General features: G+C 44.0%; 1 protein-coding gene across 1 annotated transcript in view; it reads right to left on the bottom strand.

Annotated features, from left to right (window-relative positions):
- CD2AP (CD2 associated protein) overlaps positions 1-20,289 on the bottom strand; it is a gene marked incomplete at both ends in the record, with an annotated part of 58,063 nt that overhangs the window by 9,782 nt on the left and 27,992 nt on the right. The window contains 10 exons of the mRNA XM_079550415.1: positions 364-523; positions 2,632-2,706; positions 3,115-3,151; positions 4,218-4,322; positions 5,006-5,097; positions 8,058-8,166; positions 11,601-11,785; positions 12,769-12,889; positions 15,275-15,375; positions 18,145-18,298. Of these exons, the coding sequence (XP_079406541.1) occupies positions 364-523; positions 2,632-2,706; positions 3,115-3,151; positions 4,218-4,322; positions 5,006-5,097; positions 8,058-8,166; positions 11,601-11,785; positions 12,769-12,889; positions 15,275-15,375; positions 18,145-18,298 (1,139 nt within the window). The remainder of the gene's footprint in view (positions 1-363; positions 524-2,631; positions 2,707-3,114; positions 3,152-4,217; positions 4,323-5,005; positions 5,098-8,057; positions 8,167-11,600; positions 11,786-12,768; positions 12,890-15,274; positions 15,376-18,144; positions 18,299-20,289) is intronic.

Genomic DNA, 20,289 nt, shown 5'->3' with positions numbered 1-20,289 from the left:
ATTGCTTGCTGTTACATCCCCTGGGTAACTGCACAGTGAGTCAAGTGACAATACTCAAAACAAACCTCAGAACAACCCGAGAGCAACCTGCAGTCTCCATACTAACAGCTTTCTTCCCCAAGGAGAAGATGGCCACTCTGAGCACCTTCTGCACAGCATGGTGCTGACCTTTTTTTCTTCTACTTTATGCTGAAGTGCTGAAACATTGCACTTTTGGCTCTAATCATTTTTTCCCAACACAATAACATTTTTCTTAACATCCAGTAATTATTTTATACCGCATTACTGCTATAATCACAACTTCTTCATCCTGTGGCACACTGCCATATAAAATATATCAAACACAAATAAAGTTACACTGACTTGGATACGGATGATGGCAAAACAGGCTTTTCTGGACGTTTTAGTTGCAGAATCCCCGCTCTCAGTAAGCTGTTAGACTTGCTTGGAGGAATGGGTTTCTTGGGTGGTACTTGAGGAGCATGTGGCTTCAAAGGCTTCTGATCCAAAGCTCCTTTTTCATCTGACAAATTAAGCCACCAAAACATCAAAAATTGTATTGTCTAGGATTCCTTCAATGCTAATCACTCACAAAGCAACTGCTGTCAGAAACAATCCCAGGTTCAGGTAGTAGTGAAAAAACAGATATGCAAGTGTCTGAAGTGATACCTTATCATGGAATGATAGGATCAGGTTGGAAAAGACCTTAAAGAAGATGGAGTCCAACCCCAGCCCAGCCATCCCACCCCAACTCTACCAGCCCTCCGCTAAATCATGGCCCTGAGCACCACATCCAAACGGTTTGAAACACAGCCAGGGATGGGGACTCCACCACCTCCCTGGGCAGCCCATGGCAGTGCTTAGCAGCCCTTTCTGTACAGAAGTGTTTCCTGACATCCAACCTCAACCTCCCCTGGCACCACTGGAGGCCATTTCCCCTCGTCCTGTCACCAGTGAGACACACAAAACTCATGAGAGTCATGGAAAAATGAAGACTATTCAACTGACACGATCCCTACACACAGGCTGAGGAATACTTTCTGCCCTCCATGCAAAGCTCAGTCAGGCATGCACCTGGCATTGGCAGTTTGAAAAACTCCCAGTAGGTCACAGTGAAAGATTACAGTACTTTAAAGGTGAGCCTGTACATCAGTAAATGCATTACATCCAAAAGAAAGCCCTGAGGTAGCAGGGCAATGCACGACTTTGCCACGTGGTGGTGCTGACTGCCCTACGTACAACACGCAGTTCATGGGGTAACTCCTGCCCTCTCGAGCTTCCTACAAGATCCAAATTCTTAACGCTCAGTGGCAGCTGGTATTGATGATCACCCACCTCTATTTCACCTACAGTTTAGCTAAGGAGAAATTTAACAATTATGCTTATGGATAAGAACATGTGAGTTCATGAATAGGGCAGAGAAATGCCATCACCAAATTGTATTCCTGACTTCTCATCCACAGAATCACAGAATCCCAGCATGGCCTGGGTTGCAAAGGCCCACAGCGCTCCTCCAGCTCCAACCCCTGCTGTGTGCAGGTCGCCAACCAGCAGCCCAGGCTGCCCAGAGCCACATCCAGCCTGGAACTGAATTGAACGATGCTAGAAATGGTGGTCACTTGGCTGTTCCTTTAAACTGACATAAGTTTAGTTTCTCTGGTTCTGTTTGTAATGTGTAAAACCTTTACATAGTTGAGTTCAACTTTATTGGCGGATTATGGAAAAAATACATCACATCAAAAATGCTCTGGAATGTGACAGCTGCTGAAAAACAAAGTGTGGTACAGAACAGCCCTTTTCTGTGATGGAAGAAATGCTGCAGGAAAACTGTTCTGTGGAATCATAGAATCATAGCATGGTTTGGGCTGGAAGGGGCCTCAAGGATCACGAAGCTCCAACCCCCCTGTGCCATGCAGGGCCACCAACCTCCCCATTTCACAGCAGCCCAGGCTGCCCAGGGCCCCATCCAACCTGGCCTCCAACACCTCCAGGGATGGACGGGGCATCACAGCCTCTCTGGGCAGCTGTTCCAGCACCTCACCACTCTCACAGCACACAACTTCCCCCTGACATCCAACCTCCAGCTGCCCTCCCTCAACTTCAAACCATTTCCCCTTGTCCTGCCAGATGTGTTGGAACACCTATTATGTCTTAAACCACCAGGCTTTGAAAGTTTGATTTTCCCTCTCTGCTTTTTTTGTTTTGTTTTGCTTTTTAATGTCAAACAATTGAATAGAACTTTTTGCCTCCATAGTGGCTATTCAAGGCCAGGCTGGATGTGGCTCTGGGCAGCCTGGGCTGCTGGTTGGCGACCTGCACACAGCAGGGGGTTGGGACTGGAGGAGCGCTGTGGGCCTTTGCAACCCAGGCCATGCTGGGATTCGATGATCTTTCAGGAAGCTATGCAATAACAAGGAGGACACATTTAATAAAGCAAGTTTCTTCCTCTGATCACTCAAAAGGCAATTCGATAGCATCACAAACATGGCTACACCATGAGATGGTATTAAGATCAAATTAGACTGTATTGTTAGCTGGAAGCTGCACAATTCCAAACAACGCCTGTTGCATGGCGCAGCTAAACTAACGAAGTTCAACACCTACCTACAAAACAAACAACCTACAACCTACAAAAACTTCTCTCACCTTTTTCTTCAGACCTCAAAGGGAATTTCTTCTCTCCAGTGGGCAATTCAGGCTTGGGTGCTGCACATAAAACCAAAGCAAAGGCATTTCTCAAAGAGCTTTAATTATCTTAGTCACTAACTAAAAATACGACATACATGAATTTGTGTTTATATTCTTTCTCCTTTGCAAGGAGGATAATACCATGTATAACACTCATTTAGTCTTACTCAACTGTAGGCTCCTATTACACTGTTTCCCAAGTAGGCTCCATCATAATTTGGAAAAATATACAGCAGCAATACATAGCAGCAATAAAATACGTAAGGCATAAAGTAACCTCAAAGTGTGACTAGGGGCAGCTTCAGCACTGGGAAATACAAAGCTACTTCTGAATTTCTTCTGAAGTCATGTACAGTTTTTGCATTTTACTACTTCCTCTACCACTACTTTTACACAGGCACCTACCAGCATGCACATCATACAGACCTGGAGTTTTCACTGGAGGTGGAGGTTTCTTTGGCTTCTGTAAAAGAAGTAAATAAAACAGATATTCTCTGTCAGTGACAGACACATTTGCTTTTTGTTTTGTATAATCTAACATCTAGCTTATTTATGAGCTCATTTCAAAGCACTTCACAAAGGAGGCAATCAATGTGCAGACAGGAAACAAAGAACTCGAGTATTCATCTGATATCTCCCAGCCAACAAGTTACCAGAACAGGAACAAAACACAAGGTTTCTTCGAGTCTTAGAGCTGCACCTCAGCTGCAGAATAGATTTAAATATCAAGGTGCCACACTTGATATTTAACACTGAATATTACCCCATTTTACAGGGCAGCCACTCTTCACTTTCCTTCAACTGACAAAAACCATAGAATCACAGAATTACCAAGGTTGGAAAAGGCCTCCAAGATCATCCAAGTGCAACTGTCCACCTCCCTCAATATTTCCCACCAAACCACGTACCTCAGTACAACATCTGAGCATTCTGTGAACAGCTCTGGGGGTGGTGACTGCACCACCTCCCTGGGCAGCCCATTCCAAGCCCCTCACCACTATCTCATAGAAGCACTATTTCCTAACCTGACCCGCTGAGTCAAATCTAGCCATGTGCTGTCAATGTCTCAAGTCCCAGACCCAACAGCACTCATTTCCAGTGTTCTGAAGCCCTTTTCAGCTGACACACAGACGTGGACATTTAGATGGTCTCATATGGAGCCAAATTCACCCTATCCTGCATGGGTGTACATGAGTCTTTCAGCTCTTTGCAAGCACACTTACAAGACTACAGATGAAAGAGAACAGACTGCTCATCTCCTTTCAGACCTGTTAGTTTAATTCAGCCATTGGCTACACGTGTCAGCACAGTATCAGCACTGTACCTTTCTCTATGTGAGATCTATATGAGCATCTTTCTATTAAATATTTAAGAAAAGTTGAATCTTTAGATCTTTCTTCTTCGATAATCTTCTTCAGTTAAAAACTGAACATGTGTATCAGTATTTTCAAGAACACAATGTGCTGTGGAGTCTCATAACCCTTGCTGATACGTTTTTGTTTTACTAAATGAAAGACACAGGAACTTACAGGGAAGTCTTTATCAAATTCTTGTATTTGAACAGCAAAATTATCAGGGAAGACTCCTTCTTTACCATTGAGTTCTCCTCTCCACCAGCCTGGCTCTCCAGTGTCCTAAAACAAACAGCAGATTATTTCAATTAATATTTCCTTTTTTTTTTTCTTCCCAGAACAGAGAGAGTGAAAGCTGTGTTCCTGGAACTCCATTTTCAAAATACTGCATTCAGCAGAAGAATGCTATGCTACCTCAGCCAGGGGAAACAGCTCAGACCTGACTAGATTTGGCCACTTGGTTTTCTAAACAATGGTACTGTAACTTCATTCAAGGGAAGACAAGATCAGCAAGTGGAAGAAGAGAACAAAACCAGCTACGATCCAACGCACAGCAGTCAATGTTCTCGTCTTCCTTGACTGGAAACTTGTTCAGTAAATACTCTGTGAGGTTGGAACTGCACACAGTTCTACTAAATAAAAGAAATTCTGATGTGAATGATCAGGCTTATTGGTCTGAAAGGCAGAAAGTAAGTAAAGCTGCCCTTCTGAGGAAAAAATAGGCAAGTTAAGATAGAAGAAAAACAATAACAAAAGAACTGTAGCATGGAAATCCACTGTATGATCTTAGTGGATGGAGGCTTTGGTTGGTCCCTAACAGAACAATGTGCATTAATACATAAAGCTACTCAAATATTTTACCAAGCCCAACAATACTCCCCTGTCACATACTTCACTTAACATACTTTACTTCAGTATAAAACTTACAAAAGCAATAAGTGGTTACAGGAAACTGAACATCTTACCTTACTGATAATTTGAATAATCTCTCCTTCTTTAAAACTCAGTTCATCATTTACACCTTCATGGGGAAATATTGTCCTGCAATACTCCTTGGCTGAAACAAAGCAGCACATCATGACATCGCATGGCATGGGGACCAAAGTCCTAAAGCTCACTCTGCTGTTTGAAAGCAGAGCTCAATATTCATACTGTAATCACTCTTCTACAGCAGCCATCCAGCACTACTCTATTCACTCTGTCATTCAAGACAGGAGGAAAACAAGATCATAGCAGAATGTAAGGGAGGTAGGTCTTCACTGACAGGTAAAGCCCTTTTTATTCACAACAGACTACTCAAAGTTGTAACATAGACTATGCAATACATTCTGTCTTCACTGGTTTATATATATATATGTATGTATGTATATATGTATATATATATACACACATATACACACACCCAATTCTGCTGCTTCAAACAAAAACATTGTTCTGCTGTAGTACCTATAAGCAGCATATACACAGCCTGTAATCCCTTATAACCTCAAAATTATCCTAAATTCAACATCTGCAAGCCTAATTAAATACATTCCGTTGCCTTATAGTGAGCCCAATTGCAGATATTTCAGATACCCCAGCAGTGCATTTGCTGAAGCTCTGCAGTCAAAACAAGGGATTGCTTGGCTGTAACCACCAGAAACCAGAGCTCGTCTGAACAACCAGCTCTGACAGTCACAGCCCCTCTGGCATCAGGAGGAAGAATGACTCCTTTCTTCCCATTTGATACGCTACAATAATGCACCCACCTAAAGCAGAGAAAACTATTTCAGTTCAAACAGACAGAAGATTTGTTTTCCTTTCCTATGCTAGAATAAAAATAACACAAGGAAGCCAGAATGCAATAACGTAGAAGTTTGAATTGCGAAGCACTTTTTGCATTACATTTCATTATTACAAACTAATGAATCTGAACTTTGGACTCCCTCTTAATTATGAATACTGACTAAATTTTCTCCTTTCCAATGACTGAGGACTAAGTGTACAGCAGCAGGAATCCCAGATGTTGGACTCAAACACAGCGGGGATGGGGGGGGGACAAACAGTGACTCCTATCATATTTTTTAAACAAAATGCTTTTTCACATATTTGCCTCAGAGGCCACAACAGGCTTCCCAGAAATAGCAGAGGCTCACTGAAATAAGGCACAGCAGTTTAAACATTTTAAGAGCTCCCTGTTTAGCTGTTAAACACAGGTTATTTTTAACTCTCTCAAAAGCGAGGATCACGTAATTGTACCTTGGTCTGTATTAAAATAGAAACACGAAGAAAGAACACCAAGCTTTCTTTCAAAGGTTACAAGACATTACCTATAGATATTACCTACTAATGTTCTCCTGCAACATTTATAACTACCACACTTCACCTTTCAGGTGTGCTTACTTCTATGGGGAGTAGAATCTTAGCAAAGAATCACAGAATAGTTTGGGTTGGAAGGGGCCTCAAGGATCACCGAGCTCCAACCCCCCTGTGCCATGCAGGGCCACCAACCTCCCCATTTCACAGCAGCCCAGGCTGCCCAGGGCCCCATCCAACCTGGCCTCCAACACCTCCAGGGATGGACGGGGCATCACAGCCTCTCTGGGCAGCTGTTCCAGCACCTCACCACTCTCACAGCATGAGAGTCAACACATCACACACAAACTTATTTTGATAGACGTTCTGCAACAACAAAACTTAACAGCTAACTGCTCTGACCCCACTCCACCAAACAGCAATGCCCAGCATGCCATCCAGCACAGAAAGCCATGGCCGGCTCACACAGCCAGGCACTTTGCACACTGCTAGAGATACAGATAAGGCAGGGCTCTTACTAACATCTCTGCCAATCCAAGTGCTCTGTTCTGCCTGATTACACAACCCCAAATGCGGGCAAAAAGCCAATGGCCTGTTGTTTGTTTAATTCTGCTAATTACGTACTCCCAGTACAATAACCCACTTTCACCAAAATAACTGATTTCTGCATAAAAATATACTTGAAATTCCAATACAGAAGTTGAAAAACCATCTTTATTTGGAAACAGGCAGAATGAGCCGTCCACACACTGCATAGAATCACAGAATCCCAGCACGGCCTGGGTTGCAAAGGCTCCTCCAGTCCCAACCCCCTGCTGTGTGCAGGTCGCCAACCAGCAGCCCAGGCTGCCCAGAGCCACATCCAGCCTGGCCTTGAATGCCTGCAGGGATGGGGCATCCACAGCCTCCTTGGGCAACCTGTGCCAGTGCCTCACCACCCTCGGGGGGAAAAACTTCCTCCTCAGATCCAACCTAAACCTCCTGTCTCACTTTAAAACCATTCCCCTTGTCCTAACTGAAGTCAGTTTTCTCTTTGGGGCTGACACTCCCAGAAGAGGCTTTGTGTTGGCTGAAAAAAAAAAAAAGAAAAGAAAAGAAAAAAAAGAAGCATCCCTCTGGACATAAACTATGCAATGTGGTTGTTCAATGAAGGCATCAATTCTTAGAGGCAACTTTTGTTATTATTATTATAAACAGAAATCCAAAGGAACTGGACTATCTGGAGAACAGATTTCAACAGAACATAAATATTATGTTTTCTGATGCAAGAAACTCAGCATACATCTATGAGAGCACACGAACCAGCAACTGCACTGTAAACCCTACCCCTACAGCCATTCCTGTGACCTGGGCCAGAAACCAAGTTTAGGGCCTGCTCACACAGCAATAGTTCTCCAGCATCCCAGCTGGCTGCTAGGAGCTAGGCAAAATGAAAGCCAGTTCAAGTATGGTAACACAGCAAATGAATGCCAACTGAAAACCCTGGCCTTGTTTTCTTCCTTGCAAATGTTTTCAATTAATTTTCTGCCCAAATGTGAGCAAAAACTCCTTCAGACACGTCCACATTTGTGTAACTCCTCCAAGGCAAAGAACGTGACACGCAAAAAAAGACACACAGAACTACGAGATTTTGAACAGGAGAGAAAAGTAATCTGGTCTGAAATCCAAATACTTCCTCCACATAAAGCCACCACACAACAGCTGTGCTTCCCTTCGCCTCACCTTTTGGTTTGCCTTCAGCTTCTGACTTCGGTGCTTCTGACGAGTTTTCCATTTTTGCTACGCGAGGAAAATGAGCGAGCTTTGAGCCAGGAGGATGGTTAGGTGATGGCTGTAGGAACCAAAGAGAACCTTGTTAACAGAAGCTCATTATAAGCTGAGATGGTGTGAATTATCACCTCCAAAACATTCACCGAGATTCTCCATTAAGTACTTAATGCACTAGCCATAACAGTAACTGCAGTAAGGGTTTGGGTATAGCAGTAGGGTTTGAAAAGCATAGCTTTTGAACTGGAAACTATACCGCCATATATACTTCTGCACTGGTATTTCAATCTTCCCAAATGTTGCTGTTCTACTACTGAAACTGCCTCTTCTGGCCCAGAACAGAAGTGGTCCTTTAACAGCTCTGCTGACAGTAACTCGCTGACCGTATCTACTTGACCCTGGGATACAGCAGGAATCTTCAGTAGCCACCCACCACCTCAGCTGAAGAGTTTATTTGTTTTGAAACTACTGCCACAGATATAAGAGCACATGAAAGTCTGCCCTAACTTCCCTTCGCTCTCAGTGGTTCACAGAACACAACCCCATGTAGTAGATATCCATCCAACAGACATTCTCTCCCGCACCACAAGATGCTTGGGTATGAAGTCTCAGAGTAAAGATCGAGCCAAAGTAATTGTTCCAGTCTGCATGACATACGCTGAGCTGTTGGGAAGACTCAGCTTCAATTGCATTCATTTTTTCATAGCCATAAGAGCCACAAACAGAATATCCTACAGTTAGTGCAAACCTGAGCAACCCTAGTGGTGTTACCAATGTGAAAAATCCCTCTGCCTTTACTTACCCTATCTATGCCTTGCTGCTTACAATTAAGCTTTGCAGACTTACCACTGCCAGAGAGACCAGAGTTCCTCTCCTCAAACACAGCTGATGGCTGTGTGCTGGTGCTGGACGCCTCTGACATGCCATACAATAAGCTATCTATGGCCATCTGGGACGTTTGGAGAGCGCTCACGCAATTTACTTCACTCCATAAAGGAAGCACTAAAATAACCCACCTATGACATTAAACAAGTCCAGTATGGAATCTTCCCTAACTTCCCTCTTTCCAAAATGAGATGCAATTAGAAGCGTGAGAGGAAGTTTAGGCAGACAGGGTATAAATAACCCAAACCCATGCAGGATGCTGAAGCTAACTGAAAGGCACAAACATTCAAAGCGCTCAGAGCGCTCAGTCTGCCTGTGCTGAGCAGTCCTGGAAAAAAGCCTTCTCTGCTCTACAGTTTCCTGACTGCCTTTTTTCCCTTGCTGGCTTAAAGATGGAGAACACCCATCCAGTCCCCCTCCATTGAAATCCAAAGTGAGTTGAGCAGAAAGCTGAAGAAACCATCCATTTTCGCAAAGCCTCTGTGAGAACTATCTCTGCGGGGCTCCTCATGTTCTCCTCCAGGCACGTCTGCCTTTGGGACGACTTTGGCAACAAGCTTAAGTGGAATATTAAATGCAAAACTCAACTGTTTATTTTATTGCCTCTAAGTTATGAGAAACTGCTTTCTCACTTCATTTCCCATCTTCTGAGAAACAGCCCATAACAACACAAACAAGGCAAAGAACAAAATAAAGCATTTCAGCGTTCATGTAGTCAAATAACATGGTCCAAAACAGCTTAGCAGATTCCTTATCAATTGAATGTGTATTTTAGGTAAGATCTCCCACTCCCAAGCTATAAGCTACAAAGCAGGGAAAGTTGCCTTTCAAAAAGCAATCATGAACAGTCCATGCAAATTGAGAGTAATGATCTGAAATTCTGACAGCATTCACACAAAGGTGGAGCAACTCCCATGGACTCCTATTTGAGCAAACAAAGCCTGAAGGGAATGCAGATTAACATGCCTTCCTTCGGGCCTTGCAACCCCCAGAGCACAAACAGCACACTGGTAACTTCAGTTTTCTGAACCACCTCAGGATTTCACTAAACCCAGAAGAAAAGAGGATGCACACAGTGTTACAGTTGGATGAGCATCTCTTGTAGCACTGCTACCAAGAAGGTATGGGGCAGAAAGGCCAACATATTAGAGGTGCCTGTCCCTCCTCTCTGCCTGCCCTCCTTTCACTCCCTGCCCTGCAGCACTGCAGTTATTTCTGGGCAAGCAGAAGAAAGCAAATCAGTCAGGACTGCCTTTTCCAAAAGCAGCATTAATAGTCATAACACAGATAATATGAATTTTTACAAAGGTTTTAGAAGCTTTCTTGAATCGATCACTTAAATAAAAACTGCAATACTGCGTTACCTCAAACATCAAAAGCAAAAACCCATACAAAAGTTCTCTGTGTACACTACGCAGCTATAGGCACTGTGCTGTGCTTATAGGGGTAAGCACTCTGTAGGGTTCATCACAACAGAACTGAGGTTAAGTATATAATGTGATGTGTGTAGTGCCTCCTCAGCACTAAGTTAGGTGTGGAGAAGTACCCCTTTCACCACATACTCAAAAAAGGGGAAAAGCAAGTGAAAGAGGATGCAAAATTGTTAAAAAGTGCTTGTCACACTTGCACTCAGCTTATGGCAACATCAATGAAGCCAAAAAGCTGGCAGCATTCACTGCAGGACACTTCTGCTAGTAACAATGCACCATACCCAGTACTGTCTCTCAACATCCACCACAACACTGAAGGAAAACCACAACACGATATTTCTTGAAGAAACTCAGCAGCCCAGACTACATACAAAGTCAGTTAAAGAGAAAAGAATTACCAGAGCCTGCTGTAGATCACAGAATGGCCTGGGTTGGAAGGGACCTCAAGGATCACGAAGCTCCAACCCCCCTGTGCCATGCAGGGCCACCAACCTCCCCATTTCACAGCAGCCCAGGCTGCCCAGGGCCCCATCCAACCTGGCCTCCAACACCTCCAGGGATGGACGGGGCATCACAGCCTCTCTGGGCAGCTGTTCAGCACCTCACCACTCTCACAGCACACAACTTCCCCCTGACATCCAACCTCCATCTGCCCTCCCTCAACTTCAAACCATTTCCCCTTGTCCTGCCAGATGTGTTGGAACACCTATTATGTCTTAAACCACCAGGCTTTGAAAGTTTGATTTTCCCTCTCTGCTTTTTTTGTTTTGTTTTGCTTTTTAATGTCAAACAATTGAATAGAACTTTTTGCCTCCATAGTGGCTATTCAAGGCCAGGCTGGATGTGGCTCTGGGCAGCCTGGGCTGCTGGTTGGCGACCTGCACACAGCAGGGGTTGGGGCTGGAGGAGCGCTGTGGGCCTTTGCAGCCCAGGCCGTGCTGTGATTCTTTGATATAACTCACAGAAGTCGGGGGATTTTTGCTTTGTTTTATAGGTAAGACTCAACTCTTTCCTTTTCCATGGTACCCCTCAGAGAATTACAGTCTGATTATTGAACAATACTGATAAATTTATAACAGACAACACCAACACAATATTTGTTCTCCAGATGTCAGGTGTTTTTTTTTTTTCCTCCTTTTTTAAATACAGGAAACCCCAAAAAACACTATGAAGCACTACAAACCTTATCTTGCTTTTTATCCTCTGATTCATTACTGGATAATCTTGTCTTAAGCTTAACTGAGCCTTCTTTAAAGATATCTCCAAACCCAACGCCTCGAATTTTCTTTGGCTGTGCTGGTCCAGATCCAGGCTCATTTTCATTCCCAGGAGAGGCCACAGGTGAGGTAGGACCACTGAAAACAGGCTCTGATAGGGAAAGAAAAAAAAAAAAAAAAAAAGGAAAAAATTGTTGTTTTAAAAGCTGAAAATATCTTTGCTCTTCAGAGGGAAAAACAGAAGAGGAACACTGTGTGAATTGCTCTTGTAAACAGTTTCCTACAGCTGTAATCCCTCACGTTCTGTTCCAGCTGTACATTGAACGTACATCCATTTGAAATGATGCCAATGTTATACTGAGTATTCTGACAACCAACTTGTTAGCCCATTAATATTTCTTGCCATTTCAACTATAATCAATGTTCCATAGTCTGTTATCTGTTCTGTTAATTTTTGTGAACGTGCAGCACAGCTATAGCTGCTAGAATCAATAAAGATTATTAATGACCTCAAAGATTGCTGTGTTTCAACAGCCACAGCAGAGCAAATGCACTTCTAGAGACTGATGTCTCTCCAGGAACCAAGAGCAGCTTTGCTATTGCTCAAAACAAGTACTAAAAAATAACCCTAGCAATCTCTTTGTGAATTTATTTAAATAGCTTAATGATATTAAGGTACTGTTATAACATGTTCAACATTTAAATCAGATTAAAGCTGTTTGAAATTGTTCGCTGGTAGATAACAGAAGTATTCACAGTTTTGTTCCATCTTTCAGATACAAGGGACAGCATTTACTCACACTCCTCAAACTAATATTTGCAGGCATGCCATTTCCGTAATGCCTCAGAACATAACACCTCTGTAGTAGAGTTTCAAGGCAACAGACCAAGTGACAGCTGCAGACAGTCTGCTTCCACCTCAGCTATACAGCCACAGGGGAACAGCTCGATTTCCAACCGCCTTACCATCAGATCAAGCACCGACCCAGCGTCCATTTTTGTGTTTCTCAGACAGTACCTCAAAAAGATTTTATTCTTAGAGTCAAATAGAAGGTTGTACAACCACAATGCTCCAAATTACACCTGAGGTTTAAAATGACTTTGCTAAGGGTTTAGGACAGAACAGAACGCCACCTGCATCATCCAGAGCATCCTGTGTTTCTCCGTCATCTGCCAATTCCAGCTCTTTCACAAAGTTAGAAGGAAACAACCCCGACTTGCCGTTCAGTGTTCCGCTCCACCAGCCTTCCTCTACCTGCATGGAAATAGTTTGCATATTACTAACTAAGGAAAAAAGGAGATGTAAATGTAACCATCACTGCAACGTTTAATTATGGCAATCGAAGCAATTTAAGAGATGCTTATCCATTGCATTCACACTTCACTTCTAAAACACTGTGAACAATTTTGGGAAACATCAACTGACCGTGGCTTACCTTAAAAATAATCAAATAGCATACCAAACACATAGAAACAGTCACCAAAAACGAGAGCAAGTAAATAATTTACTGCCATTTCCATCTCTATAGCAACAACCCTGCCATGAGATCAGTCCTACGTCTTACAACCCAGAACAGCAAAACGTCCATCACCTCCCTCGAGAACAGACAGAACATCAGGAATTATTTATTTAACAGGAAAGAAAAGATGGCTCTATTTGTGAAATAAAGACAACTAGCAGTCCAGCTTCCTAAGGAGACTTCTGTGCAGTTTTGCTGCCAGTCTGTACCTTCCAGTTCCCATCAGTCTGATTTCCTCTGGCTTTGCATCTGTTGAAACCTGTGTGTTCTGATAGAAGATAAACCTTTCTGGATGCTAACACTAGAGATGACCATTTGAGGACACCTTGCATTTCAAAATCCTACTACAGGACACCATTTCCACCATAAGGAGGCACTGCTTTGGGGCACGCATCAGTGCTTTCTATTAATTCTACCAAGTTATTTCTGTAACAGGACAGCACCCAGACTTCCGAGAAAAAGGGAAAAAATGACAAACAACTTTGCTGGTCTGAATTCTTTTTTAAAGATCCAACAGTGAAGGCTGTGCACATACCACAGACAAGCACACTATTTGGTTCTGTACCCAGCAAGTATGGAGGAAAAGACACAAAGGAGAAAGAAAAGGTTTGCAGAAATCATAGAACTATCATTTGTGCATGTGCCTTGCATGCACAGCCCACAAGTTCTGATAGCAGAAAAGCCTGGTTAATCAACATACTGCACACAGCTCTTCCCTGTTCCTGAGCCTTACAGCCAGCCCTCCTTGATGCTAGTCAGGTCATTTCTGAAGCCATCTACCTCCAGTCTTCAGCTCACCATCAATAGGACAGGGTGTGGGACCAGAGGAGGGCCAGGAGGAGGGAGCTGCATTATTTGTCTGCCTATTAGGAACTGAGAAGAAGTTTAACTTTTCTTTTCTTGAAACAGTTGCCAAAGTTACACATCAGCTCATCAGAGCAACTGAATACAGCTCAATCACTGAGAACTGAGCTGGATGTGGCTCTGGGCAGCCTGCTCTGCTGGTTGGTGATGCTGCACATAGCAGGGGGTTGGAACTGGATGAGCGTTGTGAGCCTTTGCAATCCAGGCCAGTCTATGGTTCTGTGATATGAATATGGAAACTGCACTGCATTCACATGTCAGTTATACACAGAGAAAGGTTATAACAAAAAACAAACAAGCAGTCCATATAAATGAATCTCAAGAGGCTTCACATACATACTTTTGAACCACTATTCTAAGTGGATTTCCCTTTTTTTTGTTAGTTTTCAAATAAGCAGGTGTGTTCTGAGCACCCATTCTGAGGGACTGATTACTGGACAAGCATTTTCTGGGCCAGCTATCCTCACAGTCCTCTGTGGAAGCACACAGCCTTGGAGGAATTTGCTCTTCATTGAAAGCTGCCTAGGGTGTGGGAAAGGGATTAGCAAGGGCACAGGAAACAAGCAGCAACAGAAGAACAAAAGCAGAGCATGTCCCCAAAAAACAGTTCCTAAGCAGCCATGAAGCCATGACTGCTGTAACTAGCGGCTTCCACAAATTAAGCTAAATAATCCAGGAGCACCCCTTTACAAAATGCCCATAACGGTATTTGTGACACTGATTTTAGTGAGCAGGTTTACCAAGACACTTGCTGAAGCTAACAGTGACTGCTATCTTCATTCTAACAGAATCCCTCAGGCTAACAGAACAAATGGTAGAGCTCAATGGTGCAAACACATCTGGGAGCATAACTACTTCCTTACCAAGAGAACAGGAAAGTCACTCCTGGCAAGCACTGGGATCCCATTCCCCCCGTCCCATCACCACCCACCCTCACACACAGCCGTTCCCCCTCCTGTTTACCTGCTCCCCTCAAGTACTGGAAGGCCACAATGAGGTCTCCCCACAGCCTTCTCTTCTCCAAGCTAAAAAATGTTCTATTGCTGAGAACACCAAATACTTCCCCCCTACACTTCCAGTACTTTTTGATTCAGGGTGAGAACCTGGGAGAAAGAACTCCTCAGCTATTTGCTTTACCTTCTAACATACTGCTTTAAATGCTATACTTCCAACATTCTTGTAATCAACAACTAGATGAAATTTAACAGTCGCTTCTGGCCACACGAAGTAGAAAGCAGCTCTGCACCACAGCTCACCTCCTCACTGATGTCAATCACATCCCCCACCTTGAGCTCCAGCTCATCTTCGTTCTGCGGGAGGTACTCGAAGAGCACTTTGCACTGCCGCTTCTTGGGCTCTGACGGGAGGGAAAGGGAGAAACAACAACACTTAGAAATGAAAGGTGCTTTTTCCTCAGCTCCTGAGGGTCAGATGTGACAAGAACACTTGTAAGCTGCCCCCAACAGCCATGAAATATGCTTCTTTTTCTCCAGTTGTGTCATTTCAGCCTATCCCACTATACCTTAGATGCAGCTTGAAAACAATCAAGCACCTCACACTGCTAGTTACAGATGAGCAAATACTACACAACAACTGCTAACATGCTATAAAAAAACATGTTGACACAAGCAAGTCAGAGATGCCCCCAGTACTATGAATTTCAACCTATTTCCTGAGTGAAATCCACTAAAATGACCGTTGGCTGCAGCATTAGCACTTGTTTTGACATCAAGTCTGCAGGTTTGAGCCTCCTGTCCTTCAGCAGTCCTGAAAGAACTGACCAATGCTGTGCTCTTCTCCGTGCTCAAGTGCCAATGGCAGCTTTTGCTTTCTGCCCTGTAGCAGAGACCTCGCTAACTTCACAGCTGAGGAACTGCTTGGCTCGTATTTCTGAAACCTAAATATAGTTTTAAATACAAAAACCATTCTTTTCCCAGTGCAAACAGAGTCAAGAAATCAAGCTAAAGCATTAAGGAGCAGGGTTTCACGGGGGCAAAATTAAAATAAGTAGCTATCTGTAGATGTCACCAGAAATAATTACAACATTTCAGGCATTAAAATAACATGACATCCTAATGGGGGAAGGTGCTGAAGCGGCTTCCAACACCCCCTCCAGCCAGAGGTGGAGCCCACCATCACCCCACCATGCTGCACGTATGCTACAGCGCTGCTGTGCTCACAGGGTTTATGCTTTTTGCCTTCAAACAGAAGGCTGTGCCTTGAGCCCTCGTCCAGAACAGCCAGCATGCTTCTGAAGGCAACTGTCACCAGCAGCAATGATCCAACACACCTGCTTGATATAAAATCATGCTATTGTCTCCAAGTGCTAAGGCTTACGGGACCCTGTTCTAGTATTTCTATACTCCCTTACACGAACTGATACTGCCTCCCAGGCTGCTCTATTTTGCAGAGTGTTGTTCCATTTGGGGTAGTATGGTTAGGTTGTGGTTGGACCTGATGGTCTTTGAGGTCTTTTCCAACCTGAGCAATTCTATGACTCTATGATTTATTACAAGAGAGCTGAAAGTCTGACCTCAGAAGATCAGAAGACTGTCAACATGCAGTGCTCTCAGTACAGAGCAAACCAGACACTGAGTAACATAGCAGCATCTGAGAGGGATCAGGAAACTGAGGACCTCAGTGCTGGTGTACAGCTTCAGCTCTAGAAAGCAAAAAATCAGGAAATGAGAACGTGAAGCTCTGTGGGTTAATTTCTAATAACGTAAATGGTCACGTTATACACCTTTCTTTCAACTCATCAGCCCAAAATGATTATTACCTTGGTAGTAATTGAAATAAACAGTTATAGGCCCCTACTGCCCCCTACTATGTTTCCAGGGTTCCTTCTCTGGATGAGATTACTTGATACTAAAAATGGTCAATTAAAAAGCTACAAGGCCATATTTCATATACATTTGATATCAGCTTTCTTTTTCACCCTGTAATGCTACTCAACCTAAAAAAAAAGCAGCTGTATTTCACATCTAGAACTCTCCCTCGCCTGCAATCCATTTTCAAAATAGTGCCTTCCAGCTGTGCTTATTGCCAGGCTGACCTGGGAAGCTCCCTGAGCAGCTCAGGAAGCAGAACCCAGCCTCACACATTGGGCTGGCTGCCACCATGTTGTTCTGCCCATTTCCAAAGCAATCTGTTTTGCCCTGTGTTTGTTCCGTGCAGGGCAAACCAAACGTAGCACTTGGTTAGCACAGCTAAGCACACCTTCAGTATTTTCATTTCCCTGAATAAATGCACTAAACTAACGGAATGAAACACTGCCCAGAGCCTGATGTACAACAGCTGCGTTCAGTGGGAGCCATCCAAGGCCAACACACGGGACATCCCACACACAGCTCAGCCTCTAAGCCACCCCACCAACATCCACCTCTGACGTCAAGGGCCAACATAATGAAATAGGAGGCATTACTTTCAGAGCAGCCCTTGCAGAATTACAAAGCTACCTGGGGAAGTTTTCTCCTCTAGTTTTTAGGTACTTTGATTTAACCACTGGCATTACAACGTAGAAACTACAAACACAAAGGCACCAATTTGCACTCCTGACCATCCTAGGGGTTCCATTTACAACCAAAAGGAAGATCACTACTTTTTCCCATACCTCTACTAACTCCATGTTATTTCATACCAGCAGAAACTTACCCAGTGAGAAAAGCCTGAACTGGAAAGCATTTCCTCATCAAACAGCCTTGAATTTGTAGCAAAACTTATCTACAGTACAGGTACTTACACTACAGAAGCGACCACAGGAGATTTTTAATTACCACGAACAGGCTTTCAGTCCTCGTTTGGATACATTACAATATGAACTGAGCTCACATGAAAGTCAGTAGCAGCAGTGACTTTTCATTGATGACTATGCTCATCAAAATAGCTAGGCAATATTCTCTGGGATATGGAAGGGGTCTAAATTCTGCTCCTGTAAGAATTCATCCTTACTGCCATTAAGAAAACTATATCATCTACCAGCACAGGCTGGCTTAGAATAAAAAGCTTGAGCTCCTGTGTCTCCAGCACATCCTTAAAACTGAGTCAGGCATTAAATAATTAACGTTTATTAAAAAAATACTCATTGGCAGCTTATGCAATTGAAAGAACTCTAAACACTACGTACTCTTCTTGAAGCTTTTGGACGGCGGATGAGGCTGAATTCCTCCTGCTGGAAGCCCATAGGTGCAAATACGCTGCACAAGGCTTGCTACATTGCCAGATTTCTCCCTTCTGAGTGGCAGGGCATCATCCTTGGGCTCTACATCCTTCTTAACTTCCTGAAAGAAGAGATTTAAAAGATTGAGAGGCCATCGAAATTACCCAAGAGCTCAGCGTTTTTAGTGAGGTACTCTACGAGATTTCACATACTTACCATCTGGTGTCTAATGACGTACTGTACTCAAAAACCATGGCATTCTGCATCTAAAAGTACTAAAGGCCTTTATAAACACGACCCTTGCATGCGCCCACATCAGGAGCTGGTAAGTCACGTGCCAAGCAAACTCAGAAACAAAGGCAGCATTTTAGCCACCAACCCCAACCCTTGGAAAAGCAACTTTGGGAAGTCCCACACCACAAGTTTTTAATTGGAAACTAAAAACAAAATACAAATATGAACTCAATGACAGAACCACAGTGTAGTGAGTTAATTAAACAATGATCACGTACATAAAGCTGCATTATGTGATAATCTCTGACTCAAAGCTCAGAAGCTTTGAGAAAAGAAGACTGAGAGGGAACCTGATCCAGGTCTATAAGTATCTGAGGTGTGGGGGGCAGAATGGTGAGGCCGGGCTCTTTTCAGTGGTGAGTGGAGACAGGACAAGGGGAAACGGCCGGAAACTGCAGCATAGGAAGTTCTGCACCAATGTGCACGAGAACTTCTGTACAGTGAGGTGATGGAGCACTGGAACAGGCTGCCCAGGGAGGTGGGGGAGTCTCCTGCTCTGGAGATGTTCAAGACCTGCCTGGATGCCGACCTGTGCGACCTGCTGTAGGGAACTGCTTTGGCAGAGGGTTGGACTTGATGAGCTCTGGAGGTCCCTTCCAACCCCTACAATTCTGTGATTCTGTGAAGCTGGCTGCTGACAGGATGTAGGATACTGCCACAGAAAGGAAAAGAAAGTAACATGCAGAGAACAACAGACATTTTGCTGATACCACTGGAATTAACAGGAAACAGTTAACATTTCAATTTAGAAGGAATGTAGCAATAGGAACAGACACCTATAAACAAGAAAGAATCAGTTCCTGACAGAAAAGCCACTGACTAAGCAGCCATTCCAACACATCAGCTCATTCCACGAGACTCTCCCTAAAAGTGAACGAATGCTCTGAGCACAAGAAGAGACCCATCAGTCAGATCAGTGCTCTGGTCAGAGCACAGCTCCCAACGGCAGCAGTTTGAGATGCTATTTAGAGACAGCCAGCATGCAATCTTGGGCACTTTCTGCTGTCTGACCTCCCAGATCTCCTGGCCACTCATAGGGGTTTCATTAGGAAGGTCCGTTCCTCCAGTCCCTTCAGTGTCTGCAGACAAATCTAACTCCTTTCTCAGCCCATGATCCCACCTTGGTGATAAATAGCAGACACCCTCCACTAACATGAAGAATCCCCCCCTACCAGCTGCTTTAAGTGACACCCTCCCACTCCCCACATGTGCTCCTTTAGTTTAGCACTGCCTCCAAAGCCACGAGGACCTGGATCACGTCCCCTCAGCTCTATCCTTGCAGCTGCAGTCCCTGCCTTGGCAGCTCCAATGTCATGAGGCAGCTGCTCCATCCCCGTGACCATCTATCTATTCCCCCTGCTCAGCAGTCTTCCTCACGAGATCCTGTCCATCCTTGGGCTGCCACTTCACTCAGAGTGAAGGATTTTAGAGAACTGGAAATCACAATGCCAAACGTTCACGAGCCAATGCTCATCCCAGCTAAGATTTTCCTATGGACACAGCACAGGTCACTTTTTCTTCTAGCCATGGCTTGGATAGAAGATAGTTGCATTTACCAACTTCATGCTCATCTACCATCTTTTCACTGCTCAGCTCCCCACCATTAGCACAACGTTTAACTAAGACTGTAACAAGACGCAGAAAATGGGCTTTTCTACCGTGAGATCTTCTCTGCACATCACTGGGGATGCAGAACAAAGCTGGTATCAAGGCTGGCTCCTCAAAAATCCCGCTGGCACATCACCCTGACAAAGCACCAGCAAGCCCAGTTTACCTTGGCCCTTCAATCCCTCTGCAGGGCCTTTCTCCCCTCAGGCA

This window comes from Tetrao urogallus (genome assembly GCF_951394365.1).
Source record: "Tetrao urogallus genome assembly, chromosome: 2".
Lineage (NCBI taxonomy): Eukaryota > Metazoa > Chordata > Aves > Galliformes > Phasianidae > Tetrao > Tetrao urogallus.
Note: the sequence above shows the minus strand (reverse complement) of the source record. Positions and strands in the feature narration are given on the sequence as shown.